The sequence below is a fragment of the Vombatus ursinus genome, unplaced genomic scaffold, assembly GCF_900497805.2.
Source record: "Vombatus ursinus unplaced genomic scaffold, bare-nosed wombat genome assembly UNPS02014768.1, whole genome shotgun sequence".
In the NCBI taxonomy this organism is placed as follows: Eukaryota; Metazoa; Chordata; class Mammalia; order Diprotodontia; family Vombatidae; genus Vombatus; species Vombatus ursinus.
The window spans coordinates 3,455,855-3,478,904 of NW_020954546.1; the positions used below are offsets into that span (position 1 = coordinate 3,455,855).

General features: G+C 43.4%; 1 protein-coding gene across 2 annotated transcripts in view; it reads left to right on the top strand.

Moving 5' to 3' along the window:
* LOC114043439 (hepatocyte nuclear factor 1-beta) overlaps positions 1 to 23,050 on the top strand; it is an 83,114-nt gene that overhangs the window by 48,670 nt on the left and 11,394 nt on the right. For both annotated transcript variants that reach the window (XM_027862568.1, XM_027862569.1), the window contains exons 5-8: positions 4,164 to 4,324; positions 9,336 to 9,468; positions 17,459 to 17,653; positions 21,132 to 21,250. In XM_027862568.1, coding sequence (XP_027718369.1) covers positions 4,164 to 4,324; positions 9,336 to 9,468; positions 17,459 to 17,653; positions 21,132 to 21,250 — 608 coding nt within the window. The remainder of the gene's footprint in view (positions 1 to 4,163; positions 4,325 to 9,335; positions 9,469 to 17,458; positions 17,654 to 21,131; positions 21,251 to 23,050) is intronic.

Below are 23,050 nucleotides of genomic sequence, written 5' to 3' on the forward strand. Positions count from 1 at the left end.
GATAGTTCTCTCTACCCTCTCTTTGTTACCACAAACACTCCCTGTTCTATGTGCTGCCTTTCTTCACCAACCTTTGTTGTATACAAATACTGGTTTATGTAAGTAAAGGCAAGGATCCTTCAGGGCCCTGGACTGCTTAGTGGAAAGTTTATGACATGAGGCTTCTCTAGAGTGCTTAGCACATTGCAGGTGCTTAATAAGTGTTTATTGACTGACTGGCGGTTGGAAATAAACTCAGACCTGGGGAATGAGCAGCATTCTCTCCCTGCCACCTCTTCCATGCTCTGCCTACCTCCCATACTCTTGCAGTGCCAATCACATACTCCTTGAAGGTGCCTCTTTGGGGCCAGAAGCTATAGGATCATCTGGTCATCATCTTTATTTCTAGAAAAGCTCCCAGAGTGGCTTAGTAAGATGCCTAAGATTACTCAGCAAGTCCATGGAAGAATTGGGATCACAACATAAGTGCCTGGCCAGCCAGCCCAGAAAGTGCTTTGTCAGTCTTAAAGCTCTCTATGAATGGGAGCTGAGGGTATGGTGATTATTGTTGTTATTGGTACTTCACCCCTCAGGCCAGTTGCTTTGTTACTAATAAATGGTCCTTGTGTGTGTCTCTCCAGGGATCCCTTGTAAAGAAGGCTTTTGTTTCCAGCGGATACCCTTGGTTAATTATTTTAAAATAAATAATTATGTAGCCTGTGGCAGGGGAGAAGCCTACCCATGACCCATATTTGATCGGCGAAGGGCTGGCCCTCTTCTTTCAGCCAAACTAAATAGGTTAAATTGAGACGTTGTGTTTGACTTGAGACTCAATCGATGATGCAGACAGGCTGGGAGGTGGAAACACGTCTGGCTCCCAGTGCTGTCACCACTCACTCCAGAGCAAAGCATCTTGGGGAGGCAAACAGCTTGTCAGAGCAATGGGGGTGGGGGAGGCCTGGGGTGGGGGAGAGAAAAGAACAGAAGGAAGCATATTGCTGAAAATGGAAAGGGCAGGTGGAGAGCAGCAGGGATTTTAAGAGACCAAGCAGCAGAAATCCTCAAGGTTTTCTGGGGAGTTGCTGTCCCTGAAAATTTAATAGGATCTTGGATTTAGAGCTGAGAGGGAATTTAGAGACAATTAAATTCAGCTCTGTCATCTTACAGATGAGGAAACTGAGTCCTAGTGAAGTCAAATAGCTTGCCCAAAATCTCACAGGGAGTGACAGAATCAGAAATTGAACCCAGGTCTTCTGATATTCTTTCAGTTTAGGTCTCTTTCTACAACTCACTGCTGTCCCATTATATTGGTCATCTTTTGTTACCTTTCTGTGCTTGTCATACCAAAGAAGAAGACCTCTTCACAGATACTATTATAGATTTAGAGCTACAAGGGACCACAGAAGCCATGGAGGAAACTGAGGCACAGAGAAGTTAAATGATTTGCCTGAGGTCAGATAGCTAGTGAGTATCTGAGATGGGATTTGAACTCAAGTCTTCTTGTTTTAAAATCTGGGATCCTATCCATTACACAAAGTTGTATGCAGTTTGGCATGGCAAGGTATTTGTCTTTTGGTCACCACTGTAATGCTCACTCCAGTTGGGCAACTGTCATTGCTAATAGCTGAACTGGAAATTAGAACAAGAACTGGTATCATAGCTATGGGATGTAGAGCTGAAAAAGACTTTGATGATTATCTAATCCAGGCATCTTAACCTCTTCTATGTCATGGACCCCTTTGGCAGCTTGATAATTTGATGTGGTCCCTTGACTAGAGTTGGAATCAGGAAGACCTGGGGGTTCAAATCTTACCTTTGGCAGTTGGATAAAGTTTATTGACCCTTTCATAGTAATGCTTTTTAATACATAAAATAAAATATACAGGATTACAAAGGAAACCAGTTATAGTGGAATACAGCTATCAAATATTCTTTAAAATGAGTTTATAGACCATAAGTTAAGAGCCACCGATCTAATCCAATCTCCTAATTCTAGGAAAGTGAGACTTAGAAAAGTTAAATGACTGATCCAAAGGTACACAGGCTGTTAGAAGGATCAGAGATATAGTGTTGAAAGGGAACTTAGAGATTATCTATTCTAGAACCCTCATTTTACAAACAAAGAAACTAGTTCTAGGGAAGTCAAGTGACTTGCCTGAACACCATGGGGAAAACTACATCAGAATATAAAAAGATGTATGTTTGTCTTAGAGAGAAATATGGAATCGCCAAAAGAAGTTTACAGTTCAATCTAGCCCTCTTTCTTCCTGTTTAGTTTTGGTCCCAAATTCATTGTTCATTTGCAGTATCAATTCGAAATATAGATAGATGTAGATGTAGGTAGACATAGAGATGCAGCTTGTCTATCCAAGTGCATAGAATAGCTGGATCCATAGCAATTCTTCATCCACTTGGTTTTTCTGGTGTGGATAATTAGGTAAAGCTCTCATTAGTGATTATGGTTTCGAGGTTCTTAATTTATTTTTGTTTCATGGACTTCTTTTTAGAATGATGTTAGTCTGGTAAAGCCCATGGAACCCTTTTCAGAATGTCTTTATACCCACAAAATTAACTATGTAGGATTATAAAGGAAAACTATGGATATTTGAACAGTTTTCAAACTATTTAAAAAAAAAATAAGACAGGTTGACAGACCCCAGGATAAGAAACCTTCTCCAATGAGATGCCATTTCCTAATCCCCTGTCAAATCTCAAAAGGGCAGTGACAGGTCTGAGTTTTGCTGTATGCTCTGTGTCCTTGGTGAGATCAGTCTTTGGCCTACTCCCACCTTTACCTCTGCTCTTCTCCCTTTCTCAGGCAGGTCTTGGCTCCCATAACCTGAATGTAAGTCACATTCTCTATCAGCCAGGCCTCAGCCCTATGAATAGACCCTTTCCTTCCTGGGAGGCATCCTCAGCTTGGGTTTCTTCAAGCAGTAAGTAAAGTAGGGAGGTGGTGATAGTCACTCCCCCTCTTTAAAGAGCCTATGAGTCCTTACAAACCAAGCCACAGTGGATAGCTAAACCTAAGACTTCTCACAAGGCCTACCTTAAACCTCCACAGCCGGAGTAGGCCTTCTTCCCTTCAGCCAGATGGGTCTTCCCTTATGACCTGAAAGTCAGCAAACTGGGACCCTCACCAAGGAATGTAAGTTCCAGAGTTAAAGACACAGCTGCAACGTCTTCCCTGGCTTGCCATTCTTCTCCTTTGGCCAAGCTAAAGAGTGACCAGGACTAAGATCCTGGAATGGAGAAGGGGTTTACACTGGCTTGGGAGCTTTGACATGACCTCTGCTATGTCTGCCTGCGCCACGTACTTAACTTCCCACTGAGCTGTCTTTTCCGTATCAGTGAAATGGACCCTTTCCCTTTCCCTTTCCCCCACCAAAAAATAACTAAGATGCTTCTCAGAGCTGAGGAACTCCAAAAAGAGGTTGCCAGTCAACAAATCAAGTCAACAAGCATTTATTAAATGTCTGCTGTGTGCCTGGTACTCTGATAAGTTCTGGGAATAAAAAGAAAGGTCCCTGCCCTCAAGTAGCTCACATTTTAATGGGGGAAACAATGTATAAACATCTATCTACATATAAAATATATACAGGGTAGATTAGAGCAGGTATGTGTGGGAGGTAGCTTGAAGTGATTCAAGAACTGATTGTTAAATTTTCAACATTTCTACCTCGGAAATTAGTAAACACTATAAATCAGGGCTTGATTTTTTTGCTTGTCTAGACTTATGAAAGTGATGGAGAAAATGCTAATAATGCAGATTAAATTTAAAAGTGTGTTATATGTACAACCCCCCACCCCAAGCTGGTTGTTAAATATTTACCAAAACACCTCAAATTTGGAGGTAATCTCAGAAAGGAAGTGCTGACGAAGGGTTAGAAAGCCACAAAGAAGTGTACCCCTGACCAAGGAGGACACCGAAGAGTCACTTTCAAACCTCCTACAACCTAAGGAAAGGGTATACATGCAACAAGGAGCAGAGCCAGTGTGAAGGTCACCACTCTACCACTGTGACCTCCTGGAAAGGAAAAGTTTTGGGATGGAGGGGTTGCATTAACTTTGTTTTCTCTTCAGTGAAACCCTTGAATACAAGGCTGGAGGCCACTGAATCAGGTATTCTGCATTTCTAGAGGTCATTCTAATGGCCCATCACTCGGGTTCATGTTGTTTTACAGGAGTGAGATACAGCCAGCCGGGGAACAATGAGGTCACTTCCTCCTCCACCATCAACCACCATGGCAACAGCGCCATGGTGACCAGCCAGTCGGTTCTCCAGCAGGTTTCTCCAGCAGGCCTGGACCCCGGCCACAGTCTCCTCTCACCTGATGGTAAATTGGTGAGTACACCTGGGCCATTGTAGCACTCGGAGCTGATAAGATAAGAGGCAAAACAAACAGGACTTCTCACAAGGCCTACCTTAAACAATGAAGCATTGTAGCCCCAGCAAAAAAAATCAGGGGCTGTTCACAGTTGGAACGGAAAGGCAGTGCTATGTGACCCTGTCTTTGGCTGGTGGAAAAGGTGTTCGGTTTGAACCCAGCCAATAAATCTGACAGAGAGCTGCTCTCATTTTATTGATTGAATGCCTCATAAAGGAACACAGCGGGTGGGACACTGTTTGTCTTTTGCTGCTGATGACATTCACATTGATAAAACTTGTTCATGGGGTGGTTGGCTTCTTTTTTTTTTTTTTTTTGATTGCTCCAAAGTCAGGAGTTCGTACCCAGAAAGCATTTCATCATGAAACATATCCCTACTACCCTTTCCCCCCACCCATCCCTTCCTCCTTTCAACTGTTTGCTTTCTCCCTGCTACCAAGAATGCAGCAGATTGGGATTTAGGGCTGGGCCACTGATGGTGGTGAGAAGACACTTCCAAAATTGGGCAGTTGGATGGCATTTTCAGTGGTCTCTGCCACCACGTGGCTCAGTAAGATGCCTGAAACAAAATGGCAGGAGGGTTGTGATATCGTCAGTTTCCTCTTCATGCAGACCTCCTTGTAGTCTATAGTTTTAAAGGGCCACATCAGAAGATACCTATTTGATTCAATTCAAATAATAATTTTTGAGTTTCTACTATGTACCGGGTACAGGGGATACAAGAATAATAAATAAAATTGTCCCTGACCCCACGGGGCTTGCATCTTGTTCAGGGAGATGGGACAGGATATAATATGCACACAGATGTCTCATTCCAGCCCTTTCTTCCAGTTGAGATGAAACAAGTTTGAATTTCTGAGTAACTAAGAATCCACACAAATCCCAGAGAGCAAGGGAGAATGAATAGCATCATGACACTTGCGAAACTTGGTCGGAAATGGAAAATTTATTCTTTGGGTCATGCTCTGCTTGTGTTTTGGGGGAGGGAGAGATCATGCATAGGCTGCTAGTCTCCACAATGGAGGTGGGGCAGGAGCACACTCCCCAAAGCTGCTACTTTCTTCAACTGAGCACCTGACAAGAATGGGAGGGGCACCCAAGTTCATATGCCACACCAGACCTTGATGCTTAGGTTGTGTAGGCAACATAGGAAGGGCAGGTCACAGGCTATTGGCTGCCTGGCTTCCTGAAGGAAAAACAGCGTGTGGTTTCTGTTGGCTTGAGCAGGCTTGGCCAGTACAAGTTTCAGGGAACCCAGGGCTGCTTTTCCCAGCTGAGTACTCTTCAAGGAAAATACAAAGGTACTTCCTGCCCCACCCTCCCCATGCCCTTCCTTTCTCCTGGTCCTCTAACCCATGCCATGAGTATAATACATCTCTTGAAAAAGACCCTTCCCCATGAACCCAAACTATCATGGGGCCAACACACAACACAATCCAATCCTTGGAATTTTTGCTAGGTCACTTCATGACCAAAACTCCCACCAGTTAAGCCTTAGTATGGTTGAGGTCTCATGTGAGAGGTTTAATTTCTCAGTTGAGGTGACTTTTTTGAATCCCCGAGAGCCCAAAAGAAACTTTACTTTGGGATTTGCAAACGTCTCCTGAATCTCAGCTTCCATCTAGGAAGATAGTTATAGTAGAATATGGCCTAACTTACTCTAGACCCAACCTATAAACTTGTTTGCTTCCTTCTTCCATCTCAAATCCCGTCTCTGACACCAGCTATGTGACTCCAGGCAAGTCACTTAACCTCTGTACCCCAGGCAGCTCCCTAGGAATTTTCTACTAAGTCACAGAGGACTTGCACTGGAGGAAGGAGCTCCCCATGCTGACAAAATCACAGATCCTTTGTGCATTCCCAAAGGGAACACTGATTTGTGTTGATCCAGCCATGTATGTTCTGTTATTTAGTCCTTCTTGTGACCTATGGCAAGACAGCTAGCCAGGATGAGCTAGAGGTTATCCTCAGGGGAGTGTAAAACAGGAGAACACAGACTTTCATGCTAAGGATCTCCAAGTACCCAAAAAGCCTAATCGTTTTCTTTAGCAGTTTACTGGACTCCCATCAATGCCATTAGTAGGTGGAAGTAGGGAAAGGTGATTATATTTTTGCATTAGCAGAAACAGAGGCAATAGCACAGGCAGGGTACTCTAGCCCTCAGACCCAGTATCCTTTCCACATGACATGCATACTCACACATGCAGTATATGTGTGTATATTACATGTAGTATATATACACACACATACAGTATGTGTATATGTATATACACACATATATAGTATATATACACATGCATATAGTGTGTATACACACATACACACATATGTTTTTCCCTCTACAATTTAAAATCAAACCAGGAAAAAAAACCCCAGGAACCCTTTTGCCCCTTCCTTGACTTTCTCAGAGGGACTATGCCACTTAACTGACCCAGTCCTGGAACAGGTTATTGGGGGGTGTGTGTGTGTGTGTGTGTGTGCGTGTGTGTGTGTGTTTTACGACTCTGCAGTTTCAAAAACAAGTCTGGCAAACAGGCTGGTTCTCTCTTGTTTGATGTGGTCAGAATTCTTTCTGGGTCACGTGACCCCAAGCTCATTTCTTGGTGCTCAATTTAAAAACACAAACAAACCCGTTTTGATTTTTTTTTTCCATTTTCTTAATTTAACCTTGGAAACCACTGGCAGAGCTAGAACAACAGCATTGGCATTCAGTAGCTTACTTGGTACAAATGGTGTGTAACCTTCGAACTTTAAGAGCTCTCCATTACAGAAGTGCCCAGAAAGGATGCTGGCTGATTTCTAGTCATATTCGCCATCCAGCTATATGCTAGGAATCTCAATTTCTACACATCGTCATGGGGGAACACAATCAATCAATCAACAAGCATTTATTATGAGAGGCAGTGTGGTATAATGGATAAGAGAGCTAACCTTGAAGCCTTGAAGACCTGAGTTCAAGTGTTTCCTCTGACACATACTGGCTGTGTGAACCTGGGCAAATCTTCATGCTCTAGTCAACTCTCTAAGACAAAAACTTGAAGTGAATATATTGACCTGCATCAGAAGAGGAAGCCCCTTCTTCTAGGGGCTCTCTATGCCAAGGAAATTACAGGTCCCTCCTCCTTCCCTTCTGTGCCAGGTGCTGTGTTATAGTGATGGGGACACAAAGTCAAAAATAAAGCAGTTCTTGATTTCAAGGAGCTTCCATTCCTTTGAGGAAAGCAACATGTGTATACATGTATGTACATATATGTACATACATGTATACACATGTTGCTTGGGTATATTTATATATACACATACATATGTATGTAAGTGTTTACAAAATACTTACAAAAATTGTATTTTTTTTTTCTTTAAAGGGTATGTGGGTCAACCTGATCCATGGGGTTGTGGGAATACAAGAGAAAAAAGAAAGAAAAGGATTTGCTTGTTTGGCGTTTTCACCATTTCCATGCCAACTTGCCAACTTAAAAATGGCTTTGGTTATATTGCTGAGGTGGAAGTGGGAATGCGTTGAGATAAAGGTAGCAAAATATGAGGAAACTAAAAGCTATGTGAAGATTGTGGGAGATATCTATGGTCTTCTCTTCCCACCCACTAACCTTAGGGTCAGAAGTGGAGCTGTGTGTTTTTCTCCCACTGAATCCACTGAGTTTAGAGAAACAAATTTTAGAGAAGTAGAATTTAGTAGAATGTAAGATTCTTGAGGCTAACAATGAACCAGCGGCTGGTTTCCATTTTTGCCTTTGTATCCTTAATTCTAAGTACTTTTTTATGGTCCAGACCTGTGATTTCACTGGGCTACCAACCTCCCAGTGTGGAAACACCATCTACCAATGCAATTGGGCAACTATATTCTAAAACTTACAACCTAGAGAGGTGCCTAGAGGCATGAGAGGGAACTTAGGTGATATAATGAATAAAGCTCTGGACCTGAATTTGAATATTTCCTCAGATGGTTACTAATTGTGTGACTCTGAGTAAGTCACTTAAGCTGTCTTGGCCTCAGTTTCCTTATCTATAAGAATAGGAGAACAATAGCACCAACTTCACAGGGCTGTTTTAGGATCAAAGGAGATCACTGTTATTAACACTTAGTACAATGTGTAGCACATAGTAGGTGCTTAATAAATTATTGTTCTCTTCCCCCTTTTTAAGACTGCCTAGGTGGTCACACAAGTTATATATATATCAGAAGTGGAACCACAACTCAGGTACTTCAAATTTCCAAGGCTAGGCCTCTATCCACCATGCCATGTTGCTTTGCACACAGTAGATGCTTAAAAGATATTTGTTGAATTTAATGAGAAAATAATATTATCATTTTAACTGTAGCTATAAATCTCTTAAAACTTGGTACTACCCTGGACCCCTAGCCTAGGCAGACTATTATTTTTACAGAGGAAATAAAAAGAAAGGGATTTTATTCTAGTTAGGGGCAAAATTTTTAGGAAGCAGTAATGGTCACTAGTGCGAGACTCTGGCTAGAAGTGTCCAGAAAGTTGTCAGTCTCGCCCTACCCTCTGCAGAGTTAGGGATCCCCCTTGGATACCATATTGGAAGGCAGGGCCTATATTTTCATCCTCAACGACTGGAACACAGTAAGCAAGTAATCAATACTTTTGCATTCATTCACATAGCTGTTCTGCTCCTCCCCTTCTCACCCTACCCCCCAACCACACTGTAGTGAGTTTCTTCATTTAATTATTTTCCCCATCACACATAATCACATTTCCTCAACAGGACTCATAGAGAACCCTAAGGCTTGGGGTTAAGGCCTTCATCAGGGCAGACATGGGATACCCGCCATTTGCAGTGGGAACAAAGACTCTGGGGCAGCAGGATGACTCAGTAATATGGAGAGTGAAGGGTATTGAGTTGAAGCATACAGTTGAATGTTGTGCCTTTGTCTTTTTTCGTCTTCTGCCTCCTCCGGTCATGCTGTTCTCTTCTCTCTTTTGGCAGATCTCCGTCTCAGGAGGGGGCTTGCCCCCAGTCAGCACCTTGACGAACATCCACAGCCTTTCCCACCACAACCCCCAGCAATCTCAGAACCTCATCATGGCACCCCTCTCGGGAGTCATGGCCATTGCACAGAGTAAGCTACGTTCTCAACCCTCAGGGTGCAGAGAGATGGGTCAGCCCAGAGTCGTGAGTGACTATAATGTACCCGCCTCCCACCACACATCACTTATCGCTGGCCCATTGGGGTAGATATGCCTTAACTTCTTGACTTCTTTCGGTCAGTAGGAACCGGAATGGTTTAAGCTAGAAAAGACGAAGAAGTGACCATTAACTGCTTTCAAAGAGGACAAGAGATTTAGAGCTGGAAGGGATCTTCAGTGTCTTGTCCAACTCCCTCTTTTACAGATGAAGAAGCTGAGGAGTGGGAAGCTTAAGTGACATGGAATAAAAAAATTAGAGCTGGAAGAGATCTCAGCAACCATCTAGTTCTGTGTTTCCCAGTGTTTTTTGTCCCATGAACTCCTTTCAGCAGCAGCAACAATTTGTTGTGAATGCCTGGGTTAACTTAATATACTATACATAATATTCTGCAATTATTTATTACTTAAGATGCTATTAAAGAATTTTTAGAGCAACCCCCTTGGACCATCATCAAAAGGGGGTTCATGAACCACTAAATGGGAACCAATAATCTAATCTAACCCTTCATTTTACAAATGAGGAAACTGAGGTCCAAGGAAATTAAGTGACTTGCCCAAAGTCACACAGGCAATAAGTAGGTGGAATTTGAACCCAGGCCCTCTGACTCTAGAATCTCTACTCTTTCCAGTGTGCCATGCTGACAAGTGTGTGAGGTATTTTTTATCAGGAGGTGCTAACGTTTGTCCTCCATATTTACACATAGTATCAGGTGAGATGAGACTCAAATTAAAAAAGGAAATATGGTGCTCCCACCTCAGGGTCAATTTCTTGACTGTCAGTGATAGAACACTGTAGGGGACAGCAAAGGGAGATGGTGGCATTTTTGTATCTGGAGAACTTTAAAGAGAAAATAGATATCTATGCACCTTCATTCTTGAAAGAAAAGGGCAAAGGCTGGGAGTTCTTTGATTCTAAGATTCAAGAGCAAGGGTTTCTTAACCTTTGTGGGTATCCTGGATCCCTCTAGTAGCCCCGTCCATAGAAGCCTATGGACCTCTTCTTAGAAACACAATTAATAAAAATAATAACTAGCATTTATATAGCACTTTAAACTTTGCAAAGCACCTCATAAATATTATCTCATTTGATCCTCACAACAACCCTGTGAGGTAGGTGCTATTATGATTCTCATTTTACAGATGAAGAAATTGAGGCAGAGAGAGGTTCAAAGACTTGCCCAGGGTCACACAGCTAGTATGTAAAATTACAACAGAAACAAAATATAGTTAAGATATTTTTTGAAAGCTTGTGGACTGCAGATTAAGAATCCCTCATTTAGAACTTGACTTTTCTGCTATCTCAGAAGTAGCTGATGAAATGTTGGAGCAGGTTGGGTGTACCTATGTATCCCTCAGACATGTATAATGTATTTGAGTTTTCATGATCACGCTTTGTGCCTCCTTCCATATGTTTGTATGTTCTCACATCTCAAGCTTCATAAGGACAACTAAGGCTGACCATGCTCCTCAGATTGGAAATGGAGACCTTTAGAAAGATTTGCCAAGGAGACCCAGGAGAGAGCAGCATTACTTGTGGTGTTGTGGAAAAGACGCTGGGCTGGGAGTCAGGACCTTCATTAATCAATCAGTCTATAACATTGACTAAGTACCTGACATGAGTGGTGTCTTCATGGATAGCAATCTGGTCGCCAAGTCCAGAAGATCTGAGTTCAGGTCCCTCCCTCTGACTGTGCACTTGGACACCGTGAGACCTGGGGCAGCTAAGTTGATAAGTTGGCATTGGGAGAGTTTCCCCACTTGCATTCCCTATACCAATGACATCAGAGATCAAGGTCCCATGCTATATGTGCCAGACACTGTTTGAAGCCCTGGATCTGGGATCAAGCCTAAAGTCTGTCCCTAACAAGCTAGTGTTAATCAAGTTACTTCTTTTTTTTTGGGGGGGGGTATCAGTTTCCTCCTCTGAAGAATGAGGAACTTGGAATAAATAATCTGTAAGGACCTTTTACCTCTAGTGATTGTGATAACTCCTTCCCTTCCACCTTGTCACCACAATTCTCCTTTCCTCCTCAAATCTCCTGTCACCATATGCTGTGCAAGCATGAAATCACCTCATTTCCCAATAACGGCCTTAAGCCAAGGGCCCAAATTCTACTGAAAAGGTGCAAAATCCCTCTCGAAGAACTCTCAGATGATTGCCCATTTACGATATTGTTCCTGGGAAATTGACAGCCTTCTCTAATACTGCTTTGCTCAGCCCCATGCTTTATAGAACCAATTAGTGATGTTAAGTGGTGTCTGCTTGGACCTGTTGCCCCACCTCGCCCCCCAGCATAATTTTGTTCTTGCTAGGGTGCAGTGAACAGAGTAGCCAGTCCTGGAGTGGCCAGTCAGGAGGACCTGAGTTCAAATATGGCCTCAGACACTTACTAGGACAAGTCACTTACCCTGTTTGCCTCAGTTCCCTCATCTGTAAAATGAACTAGAGGCAGAAATGGCAAACCACTCCAGTGTCTTTGCCAAGAAAACCTCAAATGGGGTCATGAAGAGTCTAACACAACTGAAACAACTCAACAACAACAACAGTAGTTACCTTCCCTTGCCTCCTCTTTCCTGGATTTCTTTTTAACTTTTGCTTATTTTTATTTTTCTTATTTTTCTTATTCTTATTTATTCTTAGTTGTTTTTTTTTTAAACTTCAATAAATATTTTTTTCCCCTCCCACCTCTCTCCACCATTGGAAAAAAAAAAGTCCTTGTAGCAAATATGCATAGTCAGGCAGAACAAATTCCTGTATCGGTTCTGTCCAAAAAATGATTCTGCCTCTTAAGTCTGTTACCTCTCTATGAGGAGGGAGGTGGGGTAGAATGGCTCATCATTGGTCCCCTGGAGTCATTGTACTGATTAGAGTTCTTAAATAATTTATAAAAGTTGTTTGTCTTTATAATGTTATTATTGTATAACTTGTTAGCCTGGTTCTACTCACTTCACTCTGCATCTGTTCATACAAATCTTTCCGGGTTTCTCTGAATCTATCCTTTTCCTTGTTTCTTGCAGGGCAATGATACACAATATGTTACATTTCATATACCATGTCTATTACACTCATAGACCATAATTTGTTTATCCGTTCCCCCATTGATAGGCACCTGCTTAGTTTCCAGTTCTTTGTTGCCACAGAAAGGGCTGCTACAAATATTTTTGTATATATGTTTACGTTTTTATGCATAATTTAAAAAGCGTTTGCATGAATGCCTTGGATTTGGAGTGAAGGCACTTGCATTCAGATATGGGTTCTGCTGCTTGCTACCTGGATAACAGTGACTGAATCATTTCACTTTTTTTCTTTGGCCTCTTTGGGCTCCTAGTAGTGGTATCTATCACTGGGTCAAAGGCTATGCTCAATGTAGTGATGTTTTTCTCTGCCACATCTTTTCTCTCCCCTCTCTGCAGGTAGCTTTGTTTCTTTTTTCTCTCTGAGGAGCTCTAACTTGTCTATTCCTTCCAGTGTCTTTAGAGAGCTCAGAGAAGTGGGGGGAGAGAGAAAGGTGGGAATAAGCATTTATATAGTAGCACCTACTATCTGATAGGCATTATGCTAAAATTTTACAAATATTATCTCACTTCATCCTTACAGCAACCCTGGGAAGTAGGCTGTTATTACTCTCGTATTACATTTGAGTCAACTGAGGCAAACAGGTTAAATGACTTGCCCAGGTCACATATATTATAAATTTGGATTCAGATATTCTTCACTCCAGGACCAGCACCACCTAAGACAACAACTCAGTTGCTCCTGAAATTGTTTATTCAAAGACATGTTACTATCTCCTTTTCCTCAGCTGCTTGAAAAATCAATGCCTTTTTTTTTTTGTTAAATCAGAGGGAGATAGAGACCAAGTGAGAATCACAGGAACCTTTAAGGAACTCACCAGATGAAAGGCTGTAATCATGCAGGGGTTTCCATGGACCATCTCCTGAATTATGAAGCAGTTGAAACCATAAAGGTGTTTGCATATGTCAACACTGGCATTTGAATAGGGGATCCAGGGCTGAAGCTATCCTGCTGTTCTTTAGAGTTCTCTAGAGGACTCGTGGTTATAGATAAGCTATGCCAATTCCTTTTTTTCTTCTCTCGATTCAAGCGCTGCCCAATGCTGATTTCAGTCTGTTCTCAGACAATCTTGAAGTTAATTTTCTTTCCTGTTTTAGCCAGGGAGAGTGGCATAGAAAATCAAAGAAGTTTGGATAGGATTACCAGAAACCTTTTGCCATTGCTATTCAAGGGCCCCCTCTTTAGATTTATTTTTGAACTTTCATTACTGGGGCCTTGTTTCAGGATTGTAAGAGAGGAAGAAGCAAATGGTAACAATTTCTGTTTACCCAGACTGAAGCACAGTGTGGTGCATAGAGGGCTGGACTTTCAGAAGACAGGGACACCACAGTCCCAGTGGGTAGCGTATTGGAATTGGAGCCAAGAAAACCTGAGTTCAAATCTGGCTGTAGACACTTACTAGCTGTGTGATCCTGGACAAGTCACTTCATCTCTCTCAGTTTTCCTCATCTGTAAAATGAGGATAGTAATAATCACAGCACCTTACCCCCAGGATTGTTGTGAGGATCAAATGATAATGTATGTAAAGTGCTTTGCAAACCTTCAAGTGCTGCATAAAGGCTGGTAATTATTTTATGATCCTATGAGCATAGATTTAATTCAGGAAGGTACCTTAGAGATTATTGAGTCCAACCTTTTTATTTGGTATGTAAGTAAACTGAGGTCCAGCAAATTTAAGTGACTGGCCATTGGTTACATAGCTAGTAAATATCAGAGATGGGATTTGAACTCAGATCTTCCTGACTCTCCATTCTGTATGCCACACTATCTCTCTGGGGTCAGATTTCTCCTTTGCACTGTGTAACTATGGGCAGGTCACATCAGCTCTCCAGTCTCAATTTCCTCATCTGTGAAAGGGGGATGATAATACCTATAGTTCTCACAAAGCAGTTGTGAAGCTCAAATGAAATGATTTAGGTGAATGATTTACTTCAAAAATTCTAAAGCACTTTTATTAGTACCAGGCATTATTACCATGAGACCCTTTCTCTGTGTGGACAGGGTATCACTGCCTTTCCCAGCCCCCTTATCAAACAGACCCTAAGACATTGAAAACTAAGAGGAACTGAATTATTTCCCTTCTCACAGTGTGGTATAGTAGATAGAGTGCTGGTCCCAGGCCAGGAAGCTCTAGATTAGGGTCCTGTCTTTGCCATGCCACTGTGTAGTGTGACTCTAGGCGAGTCAACTCTCCCAGTACTCTAGGCAATTCTTCAAGACTATAGGTTTCAGGTAAGAGGTCAACCTGCATTGATAGAGGGACTCTCTTCCTCAGGGAGTGCTTTTGTCAATGAAATTATACATCTAGTCTCTATCCTGTTTCACACAATGAGCCGTTGGTGGGGTATAATGGAAAGAGAAACTGGGTTCAAATTCCACCTCTTACTTCTTATGTGGTTCAGTCATTTCACTTTTCTGGGCATCAGTTTCCTCATCTGCAAAATGAAGGGGTTGGACCAGATGGCCTTGGAGACCACTTGTAGACTCCAATATCAACACTAGATTAGTGAGGCTTCCCTGGAGCTAAAATCTTTGGGGAATAAGTGGAAAGAAGGAACTAAGAAAAAAGCATCGGATGGAACAGTGAAGAGCTGGAGAGAGGGTGGGCTATTGGGGGAGTAGAGGACTGAGTAACTTTGAGGAATACCAGAAAGCTGAGACCGTCTTGAACTCCCCATCCTCCACAAACCAAGAAGACCATTCCTGCTCTTGCAATTCTGCCAAAGGCTCCAGCCTTCTAGGCAGCTGATAACAATATCAGCTAAAGCTCCCAATGTGCAATTGTTGAGGGCTTTGCTTTATCTTGGGTTGGATGGGGGGTAGGAGGGGGATGAGCAGGGAAAAAAGGTCTTCACCCACTTAGAGGCTACTGGCTCCTTGGGCGTGTCTGATGTACTTTGCCTGTCTCACCTCACTTGGGATACCTGAGAAAAGACTTTTTTTCTTTCTTTCTGGTTTCCCTCTTCGATTGCCTCTTTTTATCCCTTTCCAGCCTTAAGGAAGCAGGATCAAGGGACTCGTTCATGTGGCACCATGGAAAGGACAATAGATTTGGAGTCAGACTGGGGTGTAGGTCCCATTTATGCCACTTGCTGCCAAGGTGGTCATTTACTGGGGCTCAGTTTCCTCATCTAGAAAATGAGGGGGGCATTGGGCAGGATAGCCTCAATGGTTCCTTCCAGCTGTAAATCTGTGCTTCTATGATCTTCTGACATGGCTGGTGGGTTAGGTAGTGAGAAGGAGGTTTCATCATGTCAGTTATTTATGGGGGACAAAACCTTGCCCCACCTCCAGATTGACTCCTCTCTTGTAACAAAGAAAACAATTAAGCAAATACACTTGATATAGGGACCCCATGCCTGACAATGCGTAAACACTGTCTTAGTAAACCTTATCCTTTCTTCCCCGTCTTCTTTATTTCTCACTTCTGCCCATTCTATGGTACCCTATTTTAAACCTCCACAATTTCCCCCAAGTCATACATCGTAATTAGGCTTCTCTAGTTACTGCTTTCGGAGTTCAGTACACACTCTTGGGGGAGAATTCTGGGAAGGTCTGCAGAGAGTCCAATATTCAGGGCCCTGACCCCAAATTCAGAAGCAGAAAAGGGCTTTAATGGAATAGGATCCAGCTACAATAGCCAGGTCCAGGTGCCACCATCTTAGAGGCAAGGGAACAGAGTACACACCCAGAGGATGGGAACATGGTAATGGCCAGTACAGCCACTCGCAAGGACAGACTCTAATTTAATACTAGCTCCTTCTTCCATGGCATCTGTCTTCCTCCCTAACCATTACTTTTCACTGCCTGACACTTAAATTCAGACCCATCCTGCTTCACTTTTTACTATAGATGGAAAATAGGCCAACACGCTTAACACCAGATAGGAATATTCAGATTTCTCCAGGTAGAAGAGAGTGACTTTTAGCCGAGCTTGGGCTCCTTCATATTTCTGCCCTCTGCTGGTTGGACGCAGACTAGCACCTCTTAGGAGCTCAGTGAGCCCTTCTCTAGCAGGGTTACAGGCCTGTGTCCTGGATTTCCTAGGCTGATCTACTCGCTCTGGACTGATGGGGAGGAGAGAGCATTGACTTTCTTTCTCTCTTTTTTAGGTTAAATTCTATTTTTCTCAATTAGCAAGTGTTTGTTGTCTCTCCTTCCCACCCAGAAAAAAAACAAAACAAAACAAAAATGAAACCACTGTAACATTCATTGCCTTAAAGGTTGCTAAACTGAGCAGGCTTTGACGCAACAATACTACTTTCTACTAGGCCTAGATTAAAAAGATACTGAAGAAAGAGGAAAAAGAGTCTAACGCACACAGATATTTACAGCACTCCTTTTTGTGGTGACCAAGAACTGGAAACTATGAAAGTGTCCATCAATTGGAGAATGGCTGAACAAATGATGGAATATGGATGTAATGGAATAAGAAATAACCTGGGAAGACTTCCACTGGTTTATCTCTTGCCATAAGAGATGACTCTCTCTCTGTCTGTCTCTGTGTCTGCCTCTGTCTCTCCCTCCCTCTCTCCCCTTCTCTCTCTCTCTCTCTCTCTCTCTTTTTCTCTGTCTTTGTCTCTTTTTCTATTTCTCTCCCTCTCTCCCCCTTCTCTTTCTCTGTCTCTGTCTCTTTCTCCCCCTCTTCTCTTTGTCTGTCCCTATCTGTACACCCCTCCTCTTCATTTTCTCCTTATCTGTGTCTCTTCCCAGGCCCTAGGCCCTTTTCTCCCAGCCCAGCTTTCCCGGCGGTGTCTGCCAGTCCCTGGTGAGTGGGTGGGAGCAGCTGCTGAGCTTGGAGCCCCTGTGTCTGAAGGCTTCTCCACTGTCTTCTCTTGCTCCCACAGGCCTCAACACGTCCCAAGGCCAGAGCGTCCCTGTCATCAACAGTGTGGCAGGCAGCTTGGCCGCCCTGCAGCCAGCCCAGTTCCCCCCGCAGCTGCACAGTCCTCACCAGCAGCCACTCCTGCAGCAGCCCCCTGGAAACCCCATGGCCCAGCAGCCTTTCATGGCGGCAGTAACTCAGCTCCAGAACTCCCACAGTAAGGAGCTGGGGAAGGCGGGGGTGGGTGGGCAGGACCCTGGCAAGGCTTCCTAGTTTCTCCTCCTCTAGGTTTTTGTTCCTCACCTGTTCCAATGCAGATTATGATTACTTCCTTTCAGAGGTAGCAAATAGGATTTACTGAATGCAATTCTGGGCCACTGGGCAGAGCAGACTGAGCTCTAGAAGGATTGAGGTTTAATGGAGAGGACGCTAAGCTTGGAGTCAGGAAGACTAGATACATAACTTGAGACAAGTCATTCATCCTCTCTGTGCCTCAGTTTCCTTTATCTGTAAATCAAAGGGGTTAGACTTAACCTCTAAGGCTTCCAACCCTACATTTCTGGGCCTGTGCTTCTTTCTGGGTCTCATTTTCCTCATTCAGCTGAATTCCATTCAACAAGCATTTATTAAGCACCTACTATGTACCAGGCACTATAGTGGGCACTGGGAACAAAATAGACAAAAACAAAACAATCCCTGCCCTCCACGAACTTACATTCTACTGAGGGGATGGGGAGAAAACCCCCCTCACACACATATCATATATAAAATTGTATATGTATGTATCTATACACAAATACATACATATTACATGTGTATATTTAATTATATATGAATACATACACATGTATGTATATGTGTACACACACATATCTGTAAATGCAAGGTAATTATAGAAAGGTGGTAGGAATCCTAAGCATTGGGGGAATGAAAATGGGGAGGGGGTGCACCAGACCAGAGCTTCTTAATCTTTTTTGTGGCATGACCCCTTTAGTGATCTGGTGAATAATATTTTTAAACGCATAAAATAAAATACATAGGATTATAAAGGAAACCAATTTTATTGAAATAATCAGTATGTTAAAAAACAAAGTTCATGGACCCCATATTAAGAGCCCCTAGGTTACTCGGTCTCTAACGTCCTAGCTAGCTCCAAATTTTTTGATCCAGTTTTTGCATCTTGCCTGGAGCCTTCCAAGGGGAAGGTCCCAGGAGGGCAACCCTGGGAAGCATGTCCGTCAATAAGCATTTATATAGCAGGTGCCAAATGTGCTGGCCGCTGAGGATACAAGTGCAAAGGATGAACTTTTATTCCAGTCGGGGAGACAAGAGGTGCCTACGTAAGCACACGCAGAATATTTTATAGTGGATAGATATGTAATAGTAATCTGGGAGGGCCTAGCCATTTCAGGCATAGGGAAAGGTTTGCATAATGAAGTTAAACCACAGGATAATACAGGAGGCCTCCAGAATCCTCTCTGGCACTGGCCCTCCACCCTACCGTCCTGTTTCTCCAGGCAGTATGATGAATCTTGCGGGGAAAGGCTAGACTAGCAGGAGGAAGTCATAGCCCTGCTTCAAGAAGGAATTTCCTGCTTCTTTCTCTCCTCTGAACTGTTCCCAAAGGCAGGCTCAGCCTGGCCTCCCTCCTGTAACTGCCATCAGATGCCTCGTTAGAAGACTGTCCCAGGCCTTTGTCAGCATCCCTAGAGAGATGCTCCAAGCAACTCCAGGCCCAGTTCCAGACTCAGGTCTCACTCTGAGTACAGGTCCCAGGGGAAGGCTGATTTCTTTAGTTCAGATAAAGCATCTCCAAAAGGAGACATAAACAGCCCTCTGTGGAGGAAATGGGAACCAGCCACTGTGCAGGAATTTGTGGTTGTTCTGAGTCTTCATGACCCCATTTGGGGTTTTCTTGGCGGAGATATTGGAGAGATCTGCCGTTTCCTTTTCCACCTCATTTTACAGATGAGGAAACTGAGACAAACAGGGTTACCCTGACTTGCCCAGGGTAACATTGTTAGTGTAAGTTATGTGCAGGAATTTGAACCAGGGATTTTCTTTCCGCTCTCTGGGCAGCTTAGGGGCAGGGCCACAGCATCTGAGGGAGCAAAGCCAGTTCAGCTGCCTCTGTCACCATGGTTCCTGGTCCCTGTAGAAATCTGTGAAGCAGGTTTGTGATCCCCATCTCACATTCCAATCGCATTTTTATGACTTCTCAGAATCTGTCATGGCCTGAATCTGAGCCCTAAACCTCGCTTGCCAGGACTCTTCCTTCTGGCCCCTACTCACGTGGCTCTTACCTTACTTCCTAACCCACTCCAGTCCAAGCCTGCGGCTGACCTCTCAGGTGACCAGGCCCAAGGCTGGCATGGCTATGACCGTCAGTTAACTCTAGAATGTCAGGACCAAACATCCTTTACTGGACACAATGAGCCATCCCATGAGGCCCTCTTCAAGCACAAACTATCACACGTGTTTAAAAAAATGCCCCATGGATGCCTTTCATAACTACAGTTATTTCTGAGGGAAAAAACAAAACAAAACAAAACTCTTCCCTCATCCCGATTGAACTTTCCCGTATAACAAATAAAAACAAATAAGCATTTATACCCAATGCAGTGACCACATCTGACAGAGTATCCAACATTCTGTCCCAGTATTGCACGCCCTCTACTACTGCCTGCCCCCTCACCTGCCATAAGTGGGAGGCATGACTCTTTCTCTATTTTTTTGAAAGTCATTAGTGGTTTTTCAGTCTCTCAGAGTTTGGCTCATATATTTTTAAAAATTTATTTTTATTGCTAATCTTTTGTTTTTATACCACCTTCCTTTGTATCTATCACTCACCTACCCACAGAGCAAAAAACTGAGAGACAGAGACAGAAAGAGACAGAGAGAGAGAGAGGGACAGAGAGAGAGAGAGACAGAGAGAGAAAGAGGGAGAGAGACAGAGAGAAAGAGAGAGAGAGAAGGAGAGGGAGAGAGAGAGAGAGAAAGAGAGGAAGAGAAGTAAAAGTAAAATCGCAGCCACGTTTGACATAGTGTTTAATGTTCCATGCCTAGTCTTCCACCTCTGCAGTAACCCCGGGGGGCTTCATGACCCAGAACAAGCCACTTAACCTTTTAGCGCCTCAAGGCAACTCTAACCCTGAAAGTACAGAACAGGTTCTGACTTATTTTAGAAGAGGGATTTCCTTATCGGGAATTTTATATACCAAATGAAATCAAAAGTCTAGTAAAAAAATATCAATTCAACAGAATGGAAGCTCCTGGAAGATAGGGGAGTGTGTTTCTTGGTTTTGTTTTTGTCTTTGTATATACAAAGGTACCATAGTGCATGGCCTTGCACGTAGTAGGTATTTAATAGATGTTTATTGGATTCAGCTTGCATTAGCTGAGGCTTCATAAGCCCCACTTTTTAGTTGAGGCCCTATGTTCAAAGCTCATTTGGTCACTCATCTTTTCCTTGGTAATTTATGACTAGGAGAATGGAAGCATTCCCATGACCCTGGCCTTCCAGCTGTAACAAGAAATAGAAGTCGTTTTCAGGAGCTGTTTTATAGGTACCCCTCCCCCACCCAGGGCAAACTCCCCCAAGGGGCACTGATAGGATGGGTCCTCTCTCCACAGGGTGACCGCTATTTGCACATCACCGTATGCTTGCTGACTTTCTCCATCCTCTTTCTCTCCAGTGTACGCGCACAAGCAGGAACCCCCCCAGTATTCCCACACCTCCCGGTTTCCATCTGCCATGGTGGTCACAGACACCAGTAGTATTAGTACGCTCACCAACATGTCTTCCAGTAAACAGGTAATTCTGGTATGTCAGGGGCTGGTTGGGATTTGGGGAGTGTGTTTATGTGCTGCGGATGGGGAGGGAAGATGGTTAGGACTGAACAAGGTCAGACAATACATGTAGAGTGCTTTGCAAACCTGAAGGAGCTATATATATGCTAGCTATCATTAAGACTTTATTGGCTGATAGAGACTTCACCACAAGCTTAGTGCCCTGATACCAAGTTGCTAGTAGAAAGAGCGCTGGGCTTGGAAATCTGATGACCTGAATTCAAGTTCCAAGTCTATCTCTAACTAGATCTGTAACCAAGTCTTTTCATTCTCTGAGTCTTTTTTTTCCTCACTTATAAAACAGGAATGGGGGTATTTTTCTGGCCTACCTCACTGGGCTGTTAGGAGGGAAGAGCTCCATAAAGTTTGATATAAATAGAACCTAGTATCAGGGACTCACTGGGATCACAGGTGAATGAAAGAATGAATGAAAAGGCATTTATTAAGCACTTGCTGTATTCCAGGTACTGTTATAGAAATCAGAGTCATATTGTAGAATCATCGATACAGAGCTGGAAGGGACCTTAGAGGTCATTGAGTCTAACCCTTTCATTTTTCAGATGAGGAAACTGAGGCAGAGAAGTTAAGTGAATTGTCCAGGGCCACGTAGCTAGTAAATGTCTGAGGCAGGATTTGAATCCAGGTCTTCTACACTCCAAGGTCAGTGCCCTATTCAACATGCATGCTGCCTCTAGAGATAGAACAATAGAGTGAAAAACAAACCAAAAGTGCTTAGCTCTGCAGAAGTCTCTCTACCTCCCAGGTGGTGCTCTCTGTCAGTCAGCATAATGGGATAATAAAGTCTTCTTAGAGGACTAGACCATTGATTATGCAGGGTTTTCATGCACAGCTAACCAGTCCCCTCTCTCTGTAATTCTGTGGGCTCACAGCCTAGTTCTGTTATTACCTGTGTAATCTTGGGCAAATCGTATAACTCTGACCCCTGGTCTCCTATTCTGTTGAATGAGAGGGCTGGGCTTCATTTTCTCTAAGGCCCCTTCCAGCTCTCTATCTATCATTATTGACTGAAGATTATTCACATCCCTCCTTTGTAGAAGAATCCCTGAGGATTTCTCTCAAGTAGACCACAGCCAGTCGAAGGCCCAATGTAGAGAGAGCTCAATGCAGATGCTTCTCCATGGCCAAGGAGTCCAAGTAGGGGCTGGGCTCACATGAGTCCAGAGTGACATAGACTGCGGAATCTGAACTACCTTGCATGCTTGAGAGGGATGCCCCAATCTGAGTCGGGTGCCCAGGATTCAACTTATGGTGGTGTTTGCTTTTCTGCCTGCCTGACCTTTCCAGGGGACCGCATAAAAACTTACGAGTGTGCTTTAATGAGAAAGAAGTCAAGGAACAGATCGTTGGGATGTGGAGGGAGAGAGAGAATGCTGCTATTCTGGCTCATGACTGATTCCTGACTCCGGGGTGGAGAAGAGAGCAGAGTAACAGAGGGCAAAGATAGGGGCGTAAACGCAGACAGGACCGTCAGTATAGCAGGGACTGTTAGATTTATTTGGGAAACTCAATGTTAGACAAAAGAGACATAGCCCTATGTGGACAGACTGTGGTTCCAAAACAATCAATGGGACCTTTTGAGGAGCTGGGTCCGTGCAGTGTGGGAACTGTTTGACCTTTATTGATCATAAGTTAAAAAGAAGGCGACCTTGAACTTTTTGTCAGCTTATGTTGATACGTAGTTAACTTGTTTATTTTTTCCCCCTCACTTGAACTCTAGAAAGCATACCACATGATGTAATAGAAC